The sequence below is a fragment of the Strix uralensis genome, chromosome 17, assembly GCF_047716275.1.
Source record: "Strix uralensis isolate ZFMK-TIS-50842 chromosome 17, bStrUra1, whole genome shotgun sequence".
NCBI classification, from domain to species: Eukaryota; Metazoa; Chordata; class Aves; order Strigiformes; family Strigidae; genus Strix; species Strix uralensis.
The window spans coordinates 16,799,564-16,821,649 of record NC_133988.1 but is presented as its reverse complement, the minus strand read 5'-3'; the positions used below and the strand labels follow the sequence as shown (position 1 = coordinate 16,821,649).

Here is a 22,086-nt window from a genome sequence, read left to right as displayed (position 1 = left end):
AGTAAGAGAACTTAATTTAACCTGTTGTGTTTGACATTATGGACTATTTAAAGACGCAGCACCGTGCTGAGCTTTGTTGCACGGCTCCAGACTCAATTACTCCTTGGGTTCCTCAGACACTACAAAACAACTTATTTTTTCACATGCTCCTTATTTTTGTCTCTGTATTCTCTGCCATCTGAACTGTCATGTTCAAAGAAGGACTAGCAAGCACTCCCAGCTACAGGCTGAATTTTTACATGTAATATCCTATAATAGAAGTTTTAACCACATCACCTTCAAATTCTCATTTACAGTAATAAACCAATGCCTGTCCTCACAGGGGGGTGCTCCAGCCCCCCGAGCATCTTCGTGGCCTCCCCTGGCCCCGCTCGAGCAGGTCCGTGTCCTTCTGATGTTGGTGCCCCCAGAGCAGGACCCAGCACTGCAGGGGGGTCTCACCAGAGCGGAGCAGAGGGGGAGAATCCCCCCCTCGCCCTGCTGCCCACACTGCTCTGGGTGCAGCCCAGCACACGGGTGGCTTTCTGGGCTGCCAGCGCCTGTTGCTGGCTCACAGGCAGTTTTCCACCCACCAACGCCCCCAAGTCCTTCTCCTCGGGGCTGCTCTCCAGCCACTCCTCGCCCAGCCTGGATTTGTGCTGGGGATTGCCCCGACCCATGGGCAGGACCTTGCCCTTGGCCTTGTTGAGCTCCATGAGGTTTGCACGTCCCCCCTCTCCAGCCTGTCCAGGCCCCTCTGGATGGCACATCCCTTCCCTCAGCACGTCCCCGCACCACACAGCTCGGTGTCGTTGGGGAACTCGCTGAGGGTGCCTCGATCCCACTGTCCGTGTCCCCGACACAGATGTTAAACAGCGCCGGTCGGTCCCAACCCTGACCCTGAGGACGCCGCTCGTCACTGCTCTGCACTTGGACATGGAGCTGCTGACCCCAACTCTCTGAGTGCGACCGTCCAGCCAATTCCTGATCCCCCGAGTGCTCCATCCGTCAGACCCACGGCTCTCCAATTAGAGACAAGGATGTTGTGTGGGGCAGTGTCAGTATAGTGTGTTTTACTCTCCACATACAAAGAACAAAGCTTGTGTATCAAGTTGGTTTCTTTAAAATGCTCCTATCTATAAATTGCCAGTTCTCAATTCCCCCCTTCTCTTCAGAATTACTTGCTATTACAGAAACAAAAAAAACCCACCCCATTTTGTAGGATATCTGGGTTTGGGAAAATCTGAAAAATGCACACATTTCAATCATGTTATCAGATTTATGGGTAAAAACTGTCTAAGTTTGTCTGCCAGGTCAAATCTCACTTCACTGGCAAGAAGTCAGACGTACAGAATCAAAGGCACCTCCTCTGTTACTGTCAGTGAGCTGTCACAACTGTTCATTAAAGTCTTACTGCACAAAGTCTTTAATTTTGATCTTTGTTCATAGCACATAGCAATCTTTTTAATTTAAGCTAAAAAAGAAAAATTAACACAGCACTTAAGTTAAACAAAAGGCTTACATTTAGGTCCATGAACAAAAGACTGGAATTGCTCAGGCTCCGACGCTCAGTTATACTCGACAGAGTTCAACACTTTGCATTGTTTCAAAGCCACAAGCAGCTGCTTGGTGCATGGGCGCAGAAGATTGCCGTGACACACACTGAGTCTAGGGGAAATAGAAATAAATCCCCTGGTCCTATCAAGGTCTGTTCTGAGACAGGAGAAAGAGACGATACGACTCACACCACAGCATCCATCTCCACCTCGAAGGCAGCAGCCCGGAGAGCGACCGGCAGCAGACCAGGCACCTGCCTACAGCTCCCTCAGACTCACACCTTCCCCGTACGCTTCCAACGCACTGGGGGGGCATCATCACCCGTGATGTGGGTACCTCGAGTGCCCAAACCCGAACAAATATAGGACACAGGCCCCAACACAACCAGCACTGCTGCACTGGTACTCTGATGACCACAAGAACTTTGCTTCCCCTCTCTGCTTTTTACACAGTATCACATACACCATCACAAAATAACTGACGTGACGTGGGCTCTAAGCCAGCCACTGCGGTAGGTTTGCTTCTTACTCCATCCTTTTTCCCATTTCCTGTACCTGGCTTTCCCATCCCTCAAATCCAAGATTCCCCATGAAACTTAACACAGCCAAAGATGAAAGGGCTTAGTGGTTTTACCTGGTTTGTTTGGTTTGGGTTGGTTTTTTTTTTTTTTTCTTTTTCGTGGCAGTACGATAAATGCAATTCATTCAGATGCTTGGACTGCTTCACTGCCACAATAACCATAAGCAGTCTATGATCAGAAGTGAAAAAAAAAAGGTAAAAAGATAGTTGAATGGAGTGTTTTAACGAAAGGACTTTGCACAGTGTCTATATACAGTGAAATCTCTTTTGCAACCTGAAACACTGGTTATCTCAATATTTACACCAAATATTTGTTTTCTGTTCCTACTTTCATCTCCTACTGAAACTGAGCAAATTAAGCTCACATACACAGTTTTAATTTCAGAATTTAAGACTAGTTGCATAGAACTTGACATTAAAGGCACCCATAGCCAACTACAAAAGAGACTGAAGTTCCAATTCCAGACTTGTTCTTCTTCTGTTAGTTTATTTTAAAAGCCCACAGAGGCCTCACAAACTAGCGGGCAAGGAAAGACTGCAGTAGCAACAGGTTCTGGATCAGTGGTTGGAAAGCTTACACAAGCACACATTAATACAAGAGACTTTTAAAGAAATGTGCTGAAGTACTTCATAAAGTATCTCATCAATGTAGTCCACGGCTATTTTTAAAATCTTTAAAATAAAGAGAGATAATAATAACCTCAGAGTAAGACTAATTTCTTGAAGTAATGCATTTTAATCATGGGAAAACAATTCTATTTTGTAATTCAGTGCCAGTGGCTTTGCAGACAAATACTTCAATTTATTCCTCCAGATTGAAGAGCAAAGATGAAATTTCTTGATATTTTTGCAGCATAACTGCAAAAAGGCCTATGCAATAAAACTGTCTTTGCAATTTGCCTCTGAAATCTGAGTCTCATCTGATCTGTAACAGGACACAAGAATTCTTTATTTATCATCCGGTCAGATTTGGTTCAGGACAACCTTTGCTGAGCAACTAATTTGTGTCCCTTGGAAGCCATCACGTTCCCTAGTACACAGGCGTCCGCACAGTCCACGCCGCGTTTGGACAAACACCCATCACAGCTCATCTCCTGCCCCGCAGCGTAACGACAGGGGGGCAGCACCAGCTCTAGGAGAGGACTCAATCACCGACAGTGGGTGCTGAAAACAGAAACGATACCACCCACATGCTGCTCATCCTTATTCCACAACTACCTTATTCTTGGAGTTCACCTGTGGTATCATACTTTTATTTGATAAATAGAATATTTACTCAAATCAAATGTTGATTTGAATAGAATTCTATCTGATAAATAGAATATTCAAATCAACAGAGCTGAGCTCACTTGACAGCCACTGTGTTATCCTGCCTACTCTGGGTGAAACGTCCGGGGTAAGGAGAAAACAATCCAGAACGGAAAACTCCCAGGCACAGGTGGCAGGGGAAGGCTTTAGCCTCTGGCTTGCTGTGTGCTAACCTGACAAACCTCTCCAAGCACAAACAACATTATAAAAATAATCACATTTTATGGCAAGCACAACAGAGTCCCCTCGTGCAGGGGCAGAATAGAAGTAAGAATGTTCCCTGGCACAGAAAGTGACTTCAGGGAGGGAACTCGCAACTTCCCTGCAGACCTACAGCACAGGCTTTGCCACTTCCCCAATATAAATGAAGATGCTCTGCCAAGGTTTCATGAACAACCTCATAGCTCATAGTAACTGCACGTATTTTCTTGAATATCAGCTAAGAGAGGACAGTAAAAAGGAATAAAGAAAGACAAAACAAGAAAACCACATCCTTTCTGCAGGTCTTGTACAGAAAGAGACTTGCTTAGACTACAGGAAGGACAAAATGGCAGTGAATTAAAAAAAAAACGCGTAAGAAGAAACAAAAACCCAACACTCCTCGGGTACAACTGTCACCTTTCAGCATTAGTGGCACGTCCCTGGCCAGGCGAAGGAACAGGTATGAGCCGTTCCCAGAGCAACGTGCGAAGGGACAGCAGAGACGCTGTTCCTCAGGCTCGGCACGGGCTGAGCGCTGCTGGCGAGTGGATCCAGCGCTCAGGGCTGATAAAAACAGAGCTGACGTTGGACGAGGCCTCCCCTCCTCGCCTGCAGGGCAGCTCCCCTCGTCCCCGCTGCAGAGCGTGAGGTTTGGTTCCAAAGGTCTCTGCAAGTAGTGTATTGCCTGTCTGGGGAGCAGGAAGGAAATTTTTTTCACCCTGTTTTGTATCATTTGTCTCGATCGTGGGCATTCCAACCTTCCCACTCTATACATTCATCTGTGGTGAGAATGACTTGGAGTTAAAAGCATGAAAACAAGCAGAAAAACACATCTGGTGCTCAGGAAGTAACGGTTAAGATGGCCAGCTCTAAAGAGAATTAGAGGATTCGGAAATGAGTATGAGGCAAGTCCTTGACACTCTATAACCCCAACAAGATGGCAGGAACTTTAAAGGAGTGAATGTCTCACACCTACCTACCGGTAATTTATCAAAGCTGAAGCTTATGCCTGAACATGGATTCCCATCTCACCCACATCTTCTGACAAATAAAACATTCTCCCCAGCACACAGTAAGAATTGTCCAACATAACGCTGTGAAAACAGCAAAAAGCTGTTGAAGTGTTATGTGTGCAGCTGATCAAACTTCCCTGTGCAAGGTTCCGAACCATTTTTATATAGCAAGAGCTACCACTTTTAACATCTTTTCTTCTTCAATCTTTAAAAAAAAAAAAAAAAAAAAATAGGGTGACCCAGTCCGATCAACAAATTTGAAACACACAGTTAGACATCCACACGTATCAAACAAGACAAGAAAAAGATTAGAAGTTTTGCTGGGACATCATCTTCTCCCCTCTCACGCAAGAAGCACGTTAGCGCAGACGAAATGAAGCTTTTTATCACAGAGAAACATTTTGCAATGTTTGCTAAAAAAGGTCAGATACCAAACGCATCTGATCCACCTGCAAGTCCACCCCGTAGCCTGACTCTTCTCACCAGGAGCGCCTGGGCCCCCCCAGCCGTCGTGCATCCTCTGCCCACTGTTGTGAGTTCTCATCCACCCCCCCCCGCTACCACCACCCTTCCCAACGTGGTTCATGACACCACGTGGCTTACATCCATCCTTCAGATTATGAACCTTTTGAGGGTACATTTGTCTTACTGCTTCTGTACAAGATATGTAACTCACGTACACTGTAACGACAAAACAAAAAAAAAATCATCCCAGCAAGAAAAAATTGTGTACCTTGCATTCTCATTTAAGAAAAGCCACATTTAAGTACAATACTCACACTTCTTAGGATTTAAATAAAAAACAAACACAACAGAAGGGGCAAGAACAAGGAAAAGCAGAGACACAGATAAGTACCAAATGCACTTGAAAGCTGCACTTTCCTCCGAATTAACCACTATTAGAGAAACCAGATTAAATTTGCATTCCTTGTTTTCCTTACAGAACTACACTTGTGATAAAACACATAAATAATTTCCATGACTGAACGCTCCACATACTTGTTTATACCTGCCAAAATAATTTTACAATTCTACTACCACGGTCATCCTTGATGGAATCAGTGAAAAAAGGCAGTTTCTCATTTCATTTGTAATCCCAGAAGTCAGCCAGCCATCCTTTCCTCTGTACAAAATTCTGCGCACTTTTACAGTAGTATGTAATTATTCCAAGATTAATAAAAATCTGTGAACAAAGGTAATTGTTAAATAGGAAATTTTAATCTAGGTTTTTTAACAATCTAAGTTTAAATATGATTACCGGCAATAATTGCAACAACTAGAGTGCCAAAACAATTTTTTGGAAAATGTTTATTCTTTAGTCCCCCAAACTATGTTTCTCTTGAACTTAAGAAAGGCCCAGTTAAACATCCTGACCATGCATAGTTTTTGTACCTTGAATTGTTTCAGTATAAAACAAAGCTATCAACGTTAAAGCTGAGGGAACAAGCTAAAAATACACTACGTTGTTTGAAAGCTCATGTACATAATCATCCAGTACTTCCCTTCCATCTCAATGGAGGAGGAAAAACTGAAAAACAAAACAGAAACAGGAAATTCCTACAGCACAAATACTCTGGAAAGTACTAAAAACATTTTCTTTACATTTGTTTACGTCAAAAGGATCAAGCCAAGCAACAGATGAAGAGTTACAGGGTTTTTTCCATTTATACAAATAAAAATCCATGACGAAGAAAGCTTTTTGTTGATGAACATTACCATACAAACACTGGACATTCCCTCCAACGTGGGCTGAAAACTACAAACAAATGAGCTGTGAGCTTCGCCACAAGCTAAACATTAGCTTTTGTATCACTTAAGGAAGACGCTATGGAACACCTGGAGCTCTCTTACAGTAGGGGAGATATCTGATGTCAACAAGAAACCCAGCGTGAAACTTATCCGTAAGAAAAGGAAGGTGCTTGCGCAGTGAAGTGAAAATATGAGCACGTAGACAAACCCAAAGCAGGCTGACCACCACGTGCTCCCTGCGAACGTGCCCAGGCCTTCGCAGGAGCAGCTCTGCTGTTTCGACCAAACACACCATCTCAACACGTGACTGATTCAATCTTCCCCGAGGTCCCACTCTCTGGTGAGGGAACCTCCCCGGCACGCCAGGCAGCCACGGGGCAAAAGCTGCAGCCTCCAAAGGAGCAACTTGCACTGGGGAGGCAAAACAAAGCAGTGCAGAGCCAGAGCTCTTAAGTCCAACATGGGAACAGTTATTTCTCCTTCACTTGATCCAACAGACTCAACATGGTAAACACAGGTAAATGCAAAACATCTTCAACATCTTGAGGACAGAATGTGGCCTAAAATACCTCCAACTGCTAAACTTTTCTCACCGGGCAAAGAAGGTAAGTGAAGTGAAAGAAAACAACCATGAGAACATGCTGCTTCTGCTCAAAACGATAACAGGAAAGAGAGGGGTTGGGAAATCTTTTGTTCCCGTGAGTCAAGTTGTGTGCAAACAAGAAAGGACAATCCAACGTGAAAAGACAAAGTATTTCCTTCTCCTTGACTGATACAAAGTTGTACTGTCAATTCAGTGACATTCAATCCCTTCCTCACCAACACCAATCTGCAAAGGCATCAAAATCCGACTTCAGGGATAATGTCCGATTCAAAATCCAACTCCAAGGATAATGCCAGATTCACCAATTTCATTCCATCTCCTTAGAATTTCACCACGAAATTCTGATTCATCTCGTTAACGGCAGCCTGAGCAGTTTTGTAGCGTTACAGCTCAGGCAGCATCTCACTTCTCATCGGTACATAGGCTGGGGCCTGTCACCCCCACCCTGTAAGAGCAGGAACCCCCTTATGCGAGCGGAGCCCTTCGTGTGCTCAGCGGAGCTTCTGGGGAAGCAGGATCCGGCCCCCACACATTCGTTACAGTTATTAAGCAGGTTCTAGCAGTCAGAAAATGTCTCCTCAAATTGGTAGCACTAGAGCTGAAGCCAGGGGCCGTTTCAGTGTGCTCCCAAGCAATTCCAAACACAACAAACAGGCAGGGCCAACTTCCAGAAGTGACAGACAGACAGACAGGCTGCACCTCCACCAGGGAATGATACCTTCTCTGAAGAGTTGAATTTGGCCCAAAGCATGATACTCTCTTAAATCCATCACCAAAAGCTAAGTTTACTGTTTCTTAAATAGTGGATTTCTGTCATCCTTTTCAAAGGGATAAAACACAGAACTTGTCATTACCGTCTGCCTGGAGAAGTTTGGTAGTATTTCTCTTTCTCACAGAGGGTGCTCAGGTAATCTCTGACTACTAAAGGTTCAAATCTGACGTTCAGAATTCAAAGAACTCTTGGCAGAAAGAGCATGCTTTTTTGTGCAAGGGATCTCCTTCTTCAAAGAGTAGTAACAAACAGCTGGAAGGTAAAACTGCATCCTAAATCATTTCAGCTCTTCTCAGCATAATCACGCACTCCCTACGAACTGTGTAAACCACCTTCCCAGCGCACAGCTGGGGAGCACCGAGCGCCCGAGTGTTCTTTCCATTTTCTCCCTACAAAACACTGCTCCACGAGTCTTTCATTTACATCAGCCACTTCTTGATCACAGTAAGTAGAACAAACAGCAGGTGTAAGTTTATACAATGCATCCTTCACCCATTTTATCTTGCAACATGCCATTTTTATGAAAAAAAAAGTAAGAGTATTTATTTGCCATTGCTGTCTAACACTGCAGGCACACACAGCTACGTTATTCCCTTGACTCTTTGCTCTTGCTGCCGCCTCCTCCTCCCCTGCACAGCGCGTCAGCCCCACGTCACCCGACGGGAGGTGGCTGCACAGCCCAGCCACGCACAGCCCGATGCTCCCACGGCCCCGGCACGCGGTCGGGGTGTTGCTGGGGGACCACAAGCGACCCGCCGCCCCGCCTGCACCAAGCTACACCCAGCCAACATGCTTTTCTGGCACCCAGAGCAGCAGCAGGGTACAGGAACAGCCCTGCCACACTGCAGAAGGCAACATCTTAAATTGCTTATCAGGGCCATTGTTACAGGTGTGCCCTTCATTTACATTTTTTAGATTAAGCGCATTATTTCCTGCCAGGTCTGGACTTTGTGGATCTAAATGATTGATTTGCTGAAATTCCTTTTGCGTTCTCAACCAGGTTTGCTGTTATCTCCTGCCCTGAACAGTGAAATACTGCCAAATTATGGAACAAATCCAGAAGTAAATCCAGTCTCTCATCTGACATCTGCAATCTCCAACCCTAGCAATCAAAGCTTGCCAAATATGTCCTATGGTTTGCAAATAATCTATACTGCCCTTCCTTAATGTGGCAGGCATTTATTGGCCTCATCCATGAATCACTAAACCAAATACTACATTTTTTCCAAGCTTCATTCAGGCTTAAGATTTACCTTAAGTTACTTTTTAAGAGCAGCTTTGCACTGCAGTACAAAGTCCTGTCATATCTTGAGGAAAGTCCACTACAAAGAACTACTTTCACCGTGCTCAAGCTGCTCTCCAAAAAGCCGTTTCCTTTCAGTACAGCAAACACGCACTGGCTGTATGAACAACTCACAACCACTGAAAGAACAGGAACAATAGTGGGAACTTGGCTGTCTCCCAGCATTAGCGACACGGACAACAGCATGGGAAAGCAGGAACTGAGTCAAAACAATTTTAGATCAAAATATTAGCAGGGAAGCAGTGAAGTTAATCTGCTATGTATAAATGAGGTTTAACAATCCACATTAGCCTCGTATCAGAAGCGTGGTCACTATTTGAGACTCTATTTAAAGGGCAGGGGGTCAGGGGCGGGGAGACCCCCGCTCCAGCTCCTCTGCGCCGGGAATGACACCGTCATTACCAAAAAAAATTACCAGGTCTACAAATGGTTACATCTTACTGAATGCAAACCTTATTGCACCGAGTTAACCTAGAATGCACTATTTCATAAAAGCATTTTATGGTAAATTAAACTTAATACCACACCTAATTATAACAAACTGTCTTGGATTCTGCACTGTTTCTCTCGCGTGAGCTCTGAAGCTGCGTGGGGACGAGTGGCCTCGGGCCAGCACGCCGGCCTCCCGCGGCCGAACAGCACTCTCTCGCGTTCCTGCGGGGAACCGGCTTCCTCAGCCGGCCTTCGCTTGCCTGCTTGCTCTGAGCAACGACACAAAAGTTAGAATTCCTCCTCTACAACAGCATTCAGGCATTAGGAAAATGCCTTTGCGAACAGATTTTTCCCTGTACCACGGCTTCGTTTTGCTCAGGTTATCTGAAAGGAAGCGTTAGCTGCTGACATCAGCACAGCAGATATACCTCAGGCACTACCTGGGTGTGAGGGATTTCTAAGTCTTTGGAAAAAACGTATGCCTGAAATGTGATTGCCCCATCACCAGGAGCAAACCCTGTAACAGAAGAGCAGCAGACACCATCCGCAGGAAACCCCGCGGCAGCGCCCACAGAGGGAAGCCACACAGCGCCAGCACCGGCCACCGTCCCTCCCCGAGAGCGGGGGCGACCCTTACCCGTGGCACGCGGAGCGATGATTAAGGTTTCCTTCCAGCACCCACCAAAACCCTACTGCAGTGACGTGCAATGGCAGCGTGGCTATTAACCAGCTGCCACTTCCTCTGGAGTCACCTGATAAAGGGGTATCAAAACCACTCTTAAAAGGTAGCAACTAAAATCTTGTCAAAACCAACTTTAGATCTTACTTCTTACTTAAATACCCCAATTTTCTTTTTTGTCTTTGTAACTACTGTTTAATGACTGTCAATAAAAAAATAAGGTCTTTTTAAACCATCACAGTGCTGCAAGATAATATTTTATTTAAAACATTCTGCTTTCTGTTGAATGCTTTCAAGATGTAGCATTTGTTTGTTATTTGAACAGAAACAAGTGCCAGACTGAGGGGAAACACCTCCTCAAGAATGGTACCTAGCACGCTCAGGAGACTCGCCACCATCATCCACACCAGGCGGCCAAAACTGAGCAATGAAGCTGGAGCCCACTTTCATTTCAATGCTGTAGCCCAGTATCATGTGTGTGTAACACAGAGCTACAAGATTTATGAGAGATTCTCTGCTCCTGACAGGACACTGGTCTCCCACAGTGACCTCCCTTTTGTCAAAGCAGAGCCAAGGCCACTCTCAGACCACACCTAAAATGTTTCCAAGGCATCTTCAGCCACTCACCTGCCCCAGATGCTTTTCCTTCACCCTCAGTTGCAACTAATGAAACTATCCATTTTATGAGGTGCCAAGGTTTATGCATCTACCTCAAACACTGCAGGGGATCCAGAGCAGGCCAACACCTGGCTGCCAAGAATCCCAGAATCATCTGGGCTGGAAAAGCCCTTGAAGCTCCTCCAGTCCAACCATGAACCTCACACTGACCGTTCCCAACTCCACCAGATCCCTCAGCGCTGGGTCAACACGACTCTTCAACCCCTCCAGGGATGGGGACTCCCCCCCTGCCCTGGGCAGCCCATTCCAACGCCCAACAACCCCTTCTGCAAAGAAATCCTTCCTAAGAGCCAGTCTAAAAATACAAGAAAGACCTCGTATTCACTGGAGCTCACCATGCTCTCTCACATACAGGGGTGCACTGGTAGCTGCTCTCGGCTCTTCCAGCTGTCTTCTCTCATCTACTGACTTTATGTGTCCTATCTGGATTGAACAGCAATCACATCGCTCTCCAACGAGCCCCAGGATTTTGATTTTGTCTGTGATACCACAGCAGTGCAGCTGGAGGCCCAGCCAGCTCTCTGCACTGGGCCCCTCACCAACCATCGAGCCAGCCAGGACTGTTCTGAAGGTGGCTCAGCAGAAGCAACCACTGAAGTCACAGCTGGTTCCTGACCAAGGTACCAAAAACTGTAGCTCATGTCCTGACATCAACCCTTTTCTCCCTGCAGGTACTGCAGCACCAGTTCAAAATCAGCCAGGACTCCTCTTCTTTTCCTTCAGCACCTATCCTGGAACAGGTCCAGAGCTCTCCTATCTCTTGCCAGCTCTGTCCCCCCTGCACAAAGTCTGGCCTCGGCTCACCCAGCTGGTTTATGTTACCTGGTCCTACTTGTGACACGGATTGTGTTTATCAGCGTGCTCCTACGGTAACCTCAGACACATCAAAAAAGAGATTACATCATCAAAATTGCATCATCCCACAAAACACCCTGGGGCAGAGCAAGAATTGCTCCCAACTTGGAGATGGCTAAGGACAGGAACAGAACCAACTGGGAGCGCTCCAGGAGTGGCTGTGTCCACAAGCAAACCAAAAAAGCTGGTTATTGGACAAAAGGCTTTACAAAGGAACAGGAAACCTTACTGTGGCTGCATACCTGGCACGCTGGCCAGCACAGCAGCATCCCTCATGCAAGTCACTGGACAACAATTGACCTGCACTTAAAGGACTTCTTATGCAAGTCAAACCTAAAGATGTCTGGCATCAGCTGCAGCAAAGCTCCTCACCAGCTGGAAAAGGGATGATGAATACCCCATGTACCCTGGAAAATAGTCAAATATAATAAATATAGCATATGGTCACTGAAAGACTGGCTCTTGAATACATAACTACAATAATTAGCCAATTAAAGATGATGAAAAGATCTCAGCTAGGAGGAAGGTACATGGCATAGCAGAGAAGGAAGTGATGACGTGGAATACAGAGAGCTATGATTCAGTCTCTGAATTTCAGCTGCTGAACAACAGACAACCACAGCGGATTTGGTGATGAGTGCGCAGTGCTCTGCTTTATGCTTATCTGAGCGTTTGACTGAAGGGGTCCAAATGACAAATACAGGCTGTAACTGAGAATATGACTGAAAGCAACTCAGTAAGTTTGGATTCCAGGTTGATGGAGAAGGCAGCAAGAGGAATCAGTGCTGACACCAGGTGGATGGTGAAGAGCCAGCCCTGAAAATGCCAGCCTAGGGGAAAAGAGGCTGAGGCAGGACCAGCCCCAGGCAGTCCTAGCAAGGGCTGCAGACAGGCCTAAGAGGCAGCCTGGACCCTTTACCCTGATTGCCGCCAACAGCTCGGTTGTATGCCATACCGGTTCCATCTCCCACCAGCTACAGTCTGAATGGTCAGAATCAAAGAAGGAGCGATAGATTGCTCGAGTCACAAAACCACAAGCTTCTGAGAAATTTCTCCAAACAATGAGCATATTTATAGTACGAAGAGACAATTTACTGAGAGCAAACCAAACACAGAGCGGTGTTTAAGAGTCCTGCTCTTCCCCCTCTCAAAAAAACATCAACTAAGTTGATCAAAACCAGACTGTGTTATCACACCAGGCAGGAACTTCTGGATTCTTTAACAGCCACCCTAAAGACTCATAAAAGCCTTATGCAGAAATCCGCAAGGCTCCATCAGCACTCTTGGCTTTCTTCTTTTATTGTTGCTGGGGTTTTTCTTCTAGGTGGTACAGTTACCACAGTAGTTCTCAGTAGCTCTCGTTAGTCCCATCTTCTATCATCAAGAAGTTCGATGCTCAGTCCTCCCTAGGAACCTGCTTCACAGTAACCCCTGTTTCAGTGTTACATATCACACTGGAGAACACACCAGTCAAGAGGGAGCTGCAGTATTTCAGAGTCCTGCAGCACACCTCATTAAGAGTGCAAACGATCCAGGTTTGGTAAGCTTGATCTTCTCCTCATTATTACAACTCACATTGAAAAGGGAGCTCAAGGTTGAATTACTGAACAGAACTCTGCCTGCATCTAATACAACCTACTGAACAAAGCATTTTGCTGGACACAAAGACGACTTTTCAGAAACTTAGAGCTGTCACTCAACACCCCTGACCACGGGACACAGACTTCTTGGTGGTCAGTCATCATTTCGCACACACTTGGGCAGACCACAAACTATGCTGTGCTCAAAAAATACTACGATGATTTCTTCGGACAACTCTTCTACACATCACAATAATACATCTCCTATTCAGAGATCAAAAGAGGAATCAGCAAGCAATTAGCAGATAGCTGGCACTGAGCGGGTCCACTGATGTCCAACTCCAACACTGTGTAGGCGTAAAACAAATACACAGCAGAAGAGACGCAACCTATCAATAACTCAAAATATTAGCTTTAGAAATGGGTTTTCATTATAATATTTTTTAATTAAGAGTTACAGCTTCTTCAGGTACATCTACCTAATGAATAAAGTATCTTAGCTCCCCAAGATAGATTAAATAACTCAACACAAAGCTCGACAACTAACCCCGACATCTCTGGTTACTCCTGATTATAAGTGGAGAGAACCGATAAGTATCTCCTTAGTAGCCTTCAGCTGAACATCAGCACAGAAAGTGACAGAAGGCACAGCTTTTCATTTAAAATGTCTTTGTTTATATATTTAATATTAGGAATATCACAACTGCCCTTCAAATATTTTCTTATGACACATCAGGAGAGTGTACACTAATGAAAATGCCTAAGAAATACCCGAAGGCCTCTAAAAGAGCGTATACACACAGAAAACATAACACACCTGTTCAGTTACAGACTACAACTGTACGATATTAGATGTCATCCCAGGGATCTTCTGGACTCAAAAAGTTTGTTTGGTTTTGGTTTTTCTTCCTGGCCTTACGGAAAATCACCAGTTACATGTGAAAGCAAAAGCATTCGGAGATCTCTTTCAGACTTCTCACACTGTGAAACCACAAAGAACATCCTCCCCCTCATCAAACTAAAGCCTGATATATCATGCTAATCTTTTAATGTGCAACTTGAAGAAAGCTTGCCTCTTAAAAATCTAGCTAATCAAATAAAAAAAAAAAATTAAGAAATGTCCAAAGACTTCCATGTTTTACAATACTACAGTCTCCAACAGGAAAAGATTTTGAAGAAAATGCCCTGTTCTTCAAGTACTATCTTCTGTCCCAGCTGCAAAAAAATTTACAGCAGGCAATCTCATTTCACTGCTGATCAAAGCACATACAAGGCAAAGATTGTAAAATTAACCTCTAAATGAGGGAAGCCAACTCTCTGCTAGTTTCAAAATGCCCTAGCAAACAGCTAACATTGAAAGGTTTAAAGTGTCAGTGCTGATCCCACGCTGAATTTACAGCTAAAAAAATTACTAGATTAATGCGGACAATACTACAAGCAAATGAAAACCAATATCTGATTAGTACAGAAGAAATTAAAACAGTAAGTAGTAATTAGGTTTAAAGTAATATAGTATCTATTCATAAAGGCTTTAAAAATCAAATTCATCTTTTATAAATGTGAAAAACTGAGACAAATAGCAAGCACTGTGCAAAAGGAACCCTTCAGAGCTGGCAGACTAGCACAGTAGAAGCAGCCTGTTAAAAGAGCTTTTTATTGAAGAGGACCCTAAGGATTGTTTAAAGAGGAAGTGCTCACCGAGACAAGCGAAACCTGTTAACACAGTCAAAGCAAAAATAGTCAGGAATTGTAAAACTACACACTTCTAAAGCCATTAGTACTGGTCATTTTACTGAAACAGCAGGCAGCAGCTCTAGCCAGCAGCAGGGGAAGGAGTGCTTCTGGAAGCAGCAGTCTCCAGAGTCCAAGGACAGCTTTTAAACAAATGAGGAAGAACATTTCTAATATGCGGTATGCAAAACTACAACTCCTATGGTCGGACCTAAGGAAGGAATTCCAGTTACCAAGAGGGTTTTCTGAGGCACATTCAAGTAGTCTGCACTCTCCTCATTTTAAGTGAGTATTAAAGATAAACCAGCCTTTCTCACCCAAAATAAATTCCAGGTTTAATGTTACTATTCAGAAAGATCAGAAAGATACGGCAAAGTAAAGCCATCGCTACATACGAACATCCTCAGGATTTCTGAAAACAGTTAAAAACGCCCAACTTGGCAAGGACAATTACATTAAAGAGTACACTTACCCACAAATATTGCAGAAACTTTAGCAAGCGTGGACAGTAATAATACTCCATCTTCTGAAGCACAAAGCTAACGCAAAACCATCTTCGTTAAGAGTCAGCCTCCCCACTCCTCCCTGCCTCCAGCAGAAGTTAAGAGCAGACCGGAGCAATTAAAAGCAACATGAATAATGTACAGTGTCTGTTTATCCAGCCCCACGTCACCACGCTGAGCTCTGTGCCTTTAACAGATGCTGTGGCTACTTATAAGCAGTAGCTGAGCTACCAGCACCATGTGACTTAACCACTTGTTATTTAGGATCTAACTGCTCAGACTTCTCCCATCTCGGTAATCCCTAACGTGTTAGTCTAGAATTAATAATAGTACTTTGGGTTTCGCACTAAAAAGCCCTTCATCTGGAAGGAAAGAGAAGCTTCTAAACACTCTGTTTTGCAGGCTGGGTTATGAAATGCTATTAATGCCACCGCAGTTGTCGGGGTTGCAAGCTGACCTTATTTTTGGGTAATGTACAAGAAAAAAAAAAACCACACACGTGAAAGAAAAGCTCCTGCTTTTAATATAAAAATGTCTTTTGTGAATGAGAAGAAATAGACACAACAAAGTGTCTTTTTATATACCACTGGAATGTTCCCAGCAAACGAATACTACCAAAAAAGGAAGAAAGCTGGGCAAACCGAGTTATTAACCAACGCTGGGTCATCCTCCTCCGGGCTGTTTTGAGAAATAGGAAGCAGAGCTAAATGATCAAACGATGGTAGGTGTTTTGTGAAGAGCAAAAGTGAGAATCATAACCTTTCTATCTCTTCCTACTTTTGTGACCTCTGTCCTTGTTTGGATGGGAAAAGGAAAGCCAAGTGTCAGGGACCCATCCACGGAGGACCCCGACTGCCTTCCCCCGCAACCCGGCACTCCTCAGGCCCTCACCTGAGAGATGACACAACACAGAGGTGACAAAACAGCTTCCAGGACACCACAGCCTCCTTTGCCTGCAATTGTGGGTCTGGATGTTGAAGAAAAATACCCACCCACCCTGCTTTTTTAATGGCCACCTGTAAGATCCTGTAGAGCTGACAAATTCTTTTGATTTCCTTCCAGGTTGACTCAGTTCTTAGGCTAACAGAACATTTTGCACACGATGGCTTGTTCAGTGCATCTGCTTCCATCTGGAAAGGAGTGAAGCTGCAATATTTGAGGCTTTCTACAATCAGAAGATGAGAAGGCTTGCTTTGTGGTGGGCAGGAGAGAGACCTGTCGTGGGCACAACTGGAAACAACTGGTGAACTGTGACAAGTCAAACTATAAATTCATCTGAACGCGTTTAGAAAATATTTACCTTCTCCCCCTTGCAGTTAACTTTCAAAATATTTTTAAGAGTCAGCTCATGATTTTCTTAAACAAATCCTTTCCCACCCACACATCACAAATACGTGCATCTTTATACGGATACCAGATTTTCCTCACAAAAGGACAAAAACCCCCAAAGTTTAATACAAAATAAATGAAGCACGTAACCAGAGGCTTCAAAATAATTCATGCCTACACCAGTTCTAGTACCAGAGTGCTCTGTTTTAACTACACAAAGCAGCAGTTTTGGTTATAAACCCTAGCTGCATTAAGCTGCTCTGTTTCCAGATGAAGGCCCAGTCCCTTCAGCAGGCGCAGCTGCTTCTATCTGGGAGATGAGCCCATCGCACATTCCTCAGTTTTTAATTCATAAAGACTTATCAAGTCCTGATGACTCAATCAGGAATTGAGGTTTGTGACTGAACGTCAGAGAATTAAAGATCTGTTGTCGGCTGTGATGGAATCATTACGATTTGTGACAGACAGTACTTGAAAACGTCTTCTGAAACTGAGGAGGTTTCCGTAGCACGTTGCAGTTACGGTGCCTCCTCAGGAGCACAGGGCGCTTTAATAGCCCCGAGTCTTACAACAGGCTGCAGAACCAGGGAGCGGTTTGTTTTACAGGTAGTCACACCAGAGGCTCACAGTCCCTCAAACTGCATTCAAAGTCTAAGGTAAAAGACCCCTACGACAGCCTCGTCCAGAGAGATTTGCGGCTAATTCTGTGAGCTAAGATCACAGCTGGCCAGAGCAAACCTAAGAACAACTTTATTTTTATACCTATATTGTGACACGGGCAGGGCCAAAGCACAACACACAGAGTATGTGACTTCATGAAGGAGTAAATATTTTTAAATGGGCAGGGAGAAGTTTTGTCTTCTCAATACTGTTAGCTCTAGCAAAGCAAACAGGGAATTATCTATTCACGTAAATTCTATCCTTTTCTTTAATCCTCTACTAGGTGAAGGCCTTCAGTCTGAAACTACCCCCTTCTTTACTAGAATCAGGCTGTATCAGAGTGAGAATGGAAAGGAAAAAATCTTATGTTGGAATAGAATGTGTAAGTACTAAGCTACAATTAGCAGTAATATTTATAACACAGTTGTTAAAAAAATACTAACAACAAAGCTTACAATCATAAATGTATTCTAACCTCTAAAAAATAGAAAGGCCAAAATATTCACACAGAAATCATAAATTAGAAGGGTTTGCCTTGCTGTTCACCTGTATCTTTGTCACTCACACACCCCAGAGAGCAGAAGTCCATCTCCAGTCCTGCCCCAAGGACACGGCCTGAGCCCTGCCACGCAAGCGAACACCTCAGCAAAAGGCAGCCACGAGACCACTAAAACATCCGACTACACAAGAGCAGAAACAGTTCTGCAGATTGTAACGTGTTCCCTGGTACAGGAAATGTATAATGCTACTGACCTCAGAGAAAAATATCCTTTAAGAAATCCGTCAGACTTCAAAGATCTTCTCAGTTTGAAAGTTTTAAGCCATGACACATCCGTAGTCTTAAAGACCATCACATTAAAATGCAGACTTCGTTACCCTCTATTCTGGAATAGCCCAAAGAAATAAGGGGGCAATTCCAAACTGCAATATTTTTATAATCCATGGGGAGAGAAACCATCTTTCCAGGTTGTAGAACACGTGGTTTATTTTTTTTAAGTACATAGAGATGTTGTAACCCCAATTCTTCCCCAAACTCCAGCATATAAACAGCTGGTGGTATGGTATGTTCACAGTCATTAATTCACCAAATCTCCAAAGGTGGTGAGGTCAGGAAGCTACTGCTGTCAGTGCAGAACACCTTTCCTTTCCAGCAGGAACACCACTCCTTTGAATGCTGTGCCGCTTTACCAGCCTTGTAATACAGCACTGAAGATTTTCTTTGTTGAAGACATACAGTGAAAAGTACCAGCCGTAGTAAAAACAGACGATGATAGTCTAGCAACAATGTTGGAATCTTTATAAAAGCCTTATTCTGTTTTTAAACAATACAAACTCAAAATAGCTAAAAAATGCTATCTAGATGAGTGTTAAAGCCAAGAGTATCAACCTTTGAAATTTCAACGACCAATCCCATATCACCAATTGTATATTTCAATGGTTTGATTTCAAAGAAGTCCTACATGAAAAATAACCTCATTGGAAGTAGATTCCCTAGAATATAATCACAAAGAAATCACTTCTCCAGAAGTAAAATTATACTATTGCACCTTGCTTCTATTTAGAACTGTTTTCGTCCACACAAATCTAATTAATCGGCTGTACTGGAAGATTTCATTCAAGTAGTTATTTATTATCATAGGCAGATGAGAGATAATACAACAAATGCATATTAATTGAAGTTGGTTTGTCAAATATCAAAGACTACAGGACAGCTCATTACACTACTTTAGTAGTGAATGTGAATGAAAGTGAGTCTTTTATTCTACAATAAAAGTAGCAGCTTGTCACTGAGCTCTGCAGTCTCGTTAGAAAGATAACAATGTCTTGAGTGACCAGTGATATGTGCTGTGGCATATTTCTTGTCACTATGCCACAAGAAAAAGCGAGTGATTTCCCAACTAAACAGACAGACTTTCTAGAAACTGTTCAAACAAAACAGCGGCAGTTTTGTTCCCTTCTAATTCTCTTTCAAAAGGTGTTCAAAGCAAAACACAGACCACATTCAAATTCAGAGGAAGTTATGTCACTTAACTGGGATCCTCTGCGGCTGTCTGTCCACCTCTCACCGCCCTCGAACTCAAACCAAGCTACAACGCAGCTCTCCACCAGAGGGAAGTATTGAAACGCACCGATGAGAGCAGCGACAGCACAGCGAAAGTCTTTGATTTTTCTCCGAATGAAAACAAAGGTATTAACCTTGGTGCCTGAAGAAATGGTTCAGTTTTACATGATCTTCTGCAATATTTACGTGGGGCTTTGGAAAACATGAAAGTGTGGTGAGCCTCCTCCCGAACGCATGTAAAAATTGCTTCTCTGCACCTGCTCGCTCACGATTTATATGCGTGAAGGCCAGACTGCCCTTTCTGCTACCATGGCGCTGCAGAACAACAAATACACCACGATCAGGCTTTTCAAAGCAATACAAAGGAGTAAAGCACTTGGATCCTAATGAATTCCAGAGGATGCTGGACAGGGGAATTTTCTCTTTTAGTGGGGCTGACAGCCTTCCTTTCCTGTCTCAGGCTGTACTTGATGAAGACAAAGGGTGATTCTGAGTAACCTTACCCTTAATGACCAAGTTGGAGAATAACAGTCATATTTATCAGAGTTCAGTACCTGAATAGTTCAATTATCCCAGCACTATTTCTGACAGCGCTTTTCCCCCATATATTCTACCCTGTCAATGACACCTTTACATATATGCCATCAGCTTACAGTGCAGATAACAACTTTTAGGGATTAAATTATAATTGTCAATTCTGTAAATAACCCAAACTCTCCCCAAGATGAACATTCAGCCTGAAGACCACAGGAAAGACGAGGGGATATCAGCCCTTGGATACGTTCTGTCAAGTTTTATAACTAGAACTGGAACAATATGAGCCTGCTTCCAAAACTCCTATTAGGAAACTTGTTTACGAAATCCATACAAGTTTGGGTGGTTTCTTTTTCTTCACTAGAAGAGAACAAAGAGCTCAGTTCCTTTCCTTTTTTATCTTCTTGTCTATTCTCTATTAAAGGGCTGTAAGTAACAGTATGAGGAATGACAAAACCGGGGTCTCTGCAGAGGGCAATACATGCAGTCACCACACGAGTGTGCTAGCAGACAGATGAGATTTGACCTTGGGACAGCACGGTAACATCTTCCAGGCACCCCTTTTCCATACAAGTGGAAGAGTTTTGAAAAACTGTGGGACATCCAGATTTTCAAAAACTGCAAATATGGATGTGTAAAGTTATAGAAGAGTGCACTCTGAAGTGACCACAGTATTATTCCAGTGAACAAGGTTAAAAAAACAAATTAAAACCAAAACAACCCACAGCACTTGCAGTGGTTCAAAACAAGTTCTTCCAGTAAGGAAGGATTTCAGCGGCAGCAGCAATGTCTCTCTTACACTTGTAGAGTTCTATGCTGCTGATGTGGGTTTTAACCCCTTTATTTTCCACAGAAAATGTTGATATTTCATTTATTATGTAACCTTCAGAAGGCCCAGATCTTAGCTTTGTATTTCAGAACAACATCTGGACATAGGATACTATTTCCCAACACAAAATTAATCTGTGGGCTGAAGTCAGAACATCCTTCTGCAACTTCAGAGAATATCACCCAAAAACTTTAAGTGGGAGTTTACCCCAAAAATATGCATATTAGAGACAAATCAGACTACCAAAAATGTCAGCTGTGATTCTTCACATAAATAGTTCTCTGTGTGTTGCCTACAGAACGAAAATTAAACCCATCATTTTTCAGGCTATGACATGGTTCTATTTGTCTGCACAATTCTCCAGAAAAGATTTTCTGGAATCTAACCAGTTTTCATTATCTAAGCTGAGAAACAAACAAAAAGCATAATGATCTAGACCCATCTTAAGTTTTCAGGATGAAAATTCTTTGCTTAGAAAGAAAAGTAAACAAGCTGCATGGTTAATGCTCTTATTCGAAGATTTGGCATAGATGAGTGTGGTGGAACCTCAGGGAGAAGCGTTCTCTGCCAGTTAAACTCCACAGCAAGTGCATCTGCTCCTTCTGCTAGGAAGACACAGACTTTCTTTCACAGCTACTTGCAAAAATAGCTGAATGGAGTAAGCCTGGTGCATCTCCCTTATCTCTCCCCCAGCCCCTGCCCAAGAACCTCCTCCAAAATAACATACCGTCCCGTTATCTGCCCTTCTGTCCTCATAAAAACTGTGGCGGCTTCTCTGAGTAGAAACCAGTGGAAATTCTGTTCCGTCTGTTTTGTCTGAACTCTGCTTGGTCCACTCTTTCCTAGAAGCCTGTTAAAATACAGTTATGTATGTTGTTACATATACACGCACACACGTATGTGTAAAAAATGCCCTTTTGGAAAAAAAAAAAAACAAAACACCAGAGGAAGTTTGTATCTTAAAACAAAAAATGGAAGAACATTATAACCATCAACTTCTGACTGGCGATGCATTAATGCGTTCCCGTGTTCCGGGAATCACTTGTGTTTCACCAAAGCAGTATCAGCAGTGAACTTCCACATACAAACAGGGGCCATTCACCCAGTTAAAAAAAAAAAAAAGTGCTTCCTTCAGAGGAAAAAAAAAAA

The 22,086-nt window shown here is 43.6% G+C and overlaps 1 protein-coding gene across 5 annotated transcripts in view; it reads right to left on the bottom strand.

The window, feature by feature from the left end:
- KIAA1671 (KIAA1671 ortholog) overlaps positions 1-22,086 on the bottom strand; it is an 87,688-nt gene that overhangs the window by 34,107 nt on the left and 31,495 nt on the right. For 4 of the 5 annotated variants that reach the window (XR_012631348.1, XM_074887695.1, XM_074887694.1 and 1 more), the window contains one exon: positions 21,665-21,787. Coding sequence is in view for 4 of the 5 variants with exons in the window: in XM_074887695.1 (XP_074743796.1) it covers positions 21,665-21,787 (123 nt within the window). In the remaining variant the exon portion in view is untranslated. Of the gene's footprint in view, positions 1-15,492; positions 15,589-21,664; positions 21,788-22,086 lie in introns of those variants that run through there. The other variant, XM_074887697.1, reaches the window with a different exon arrangement.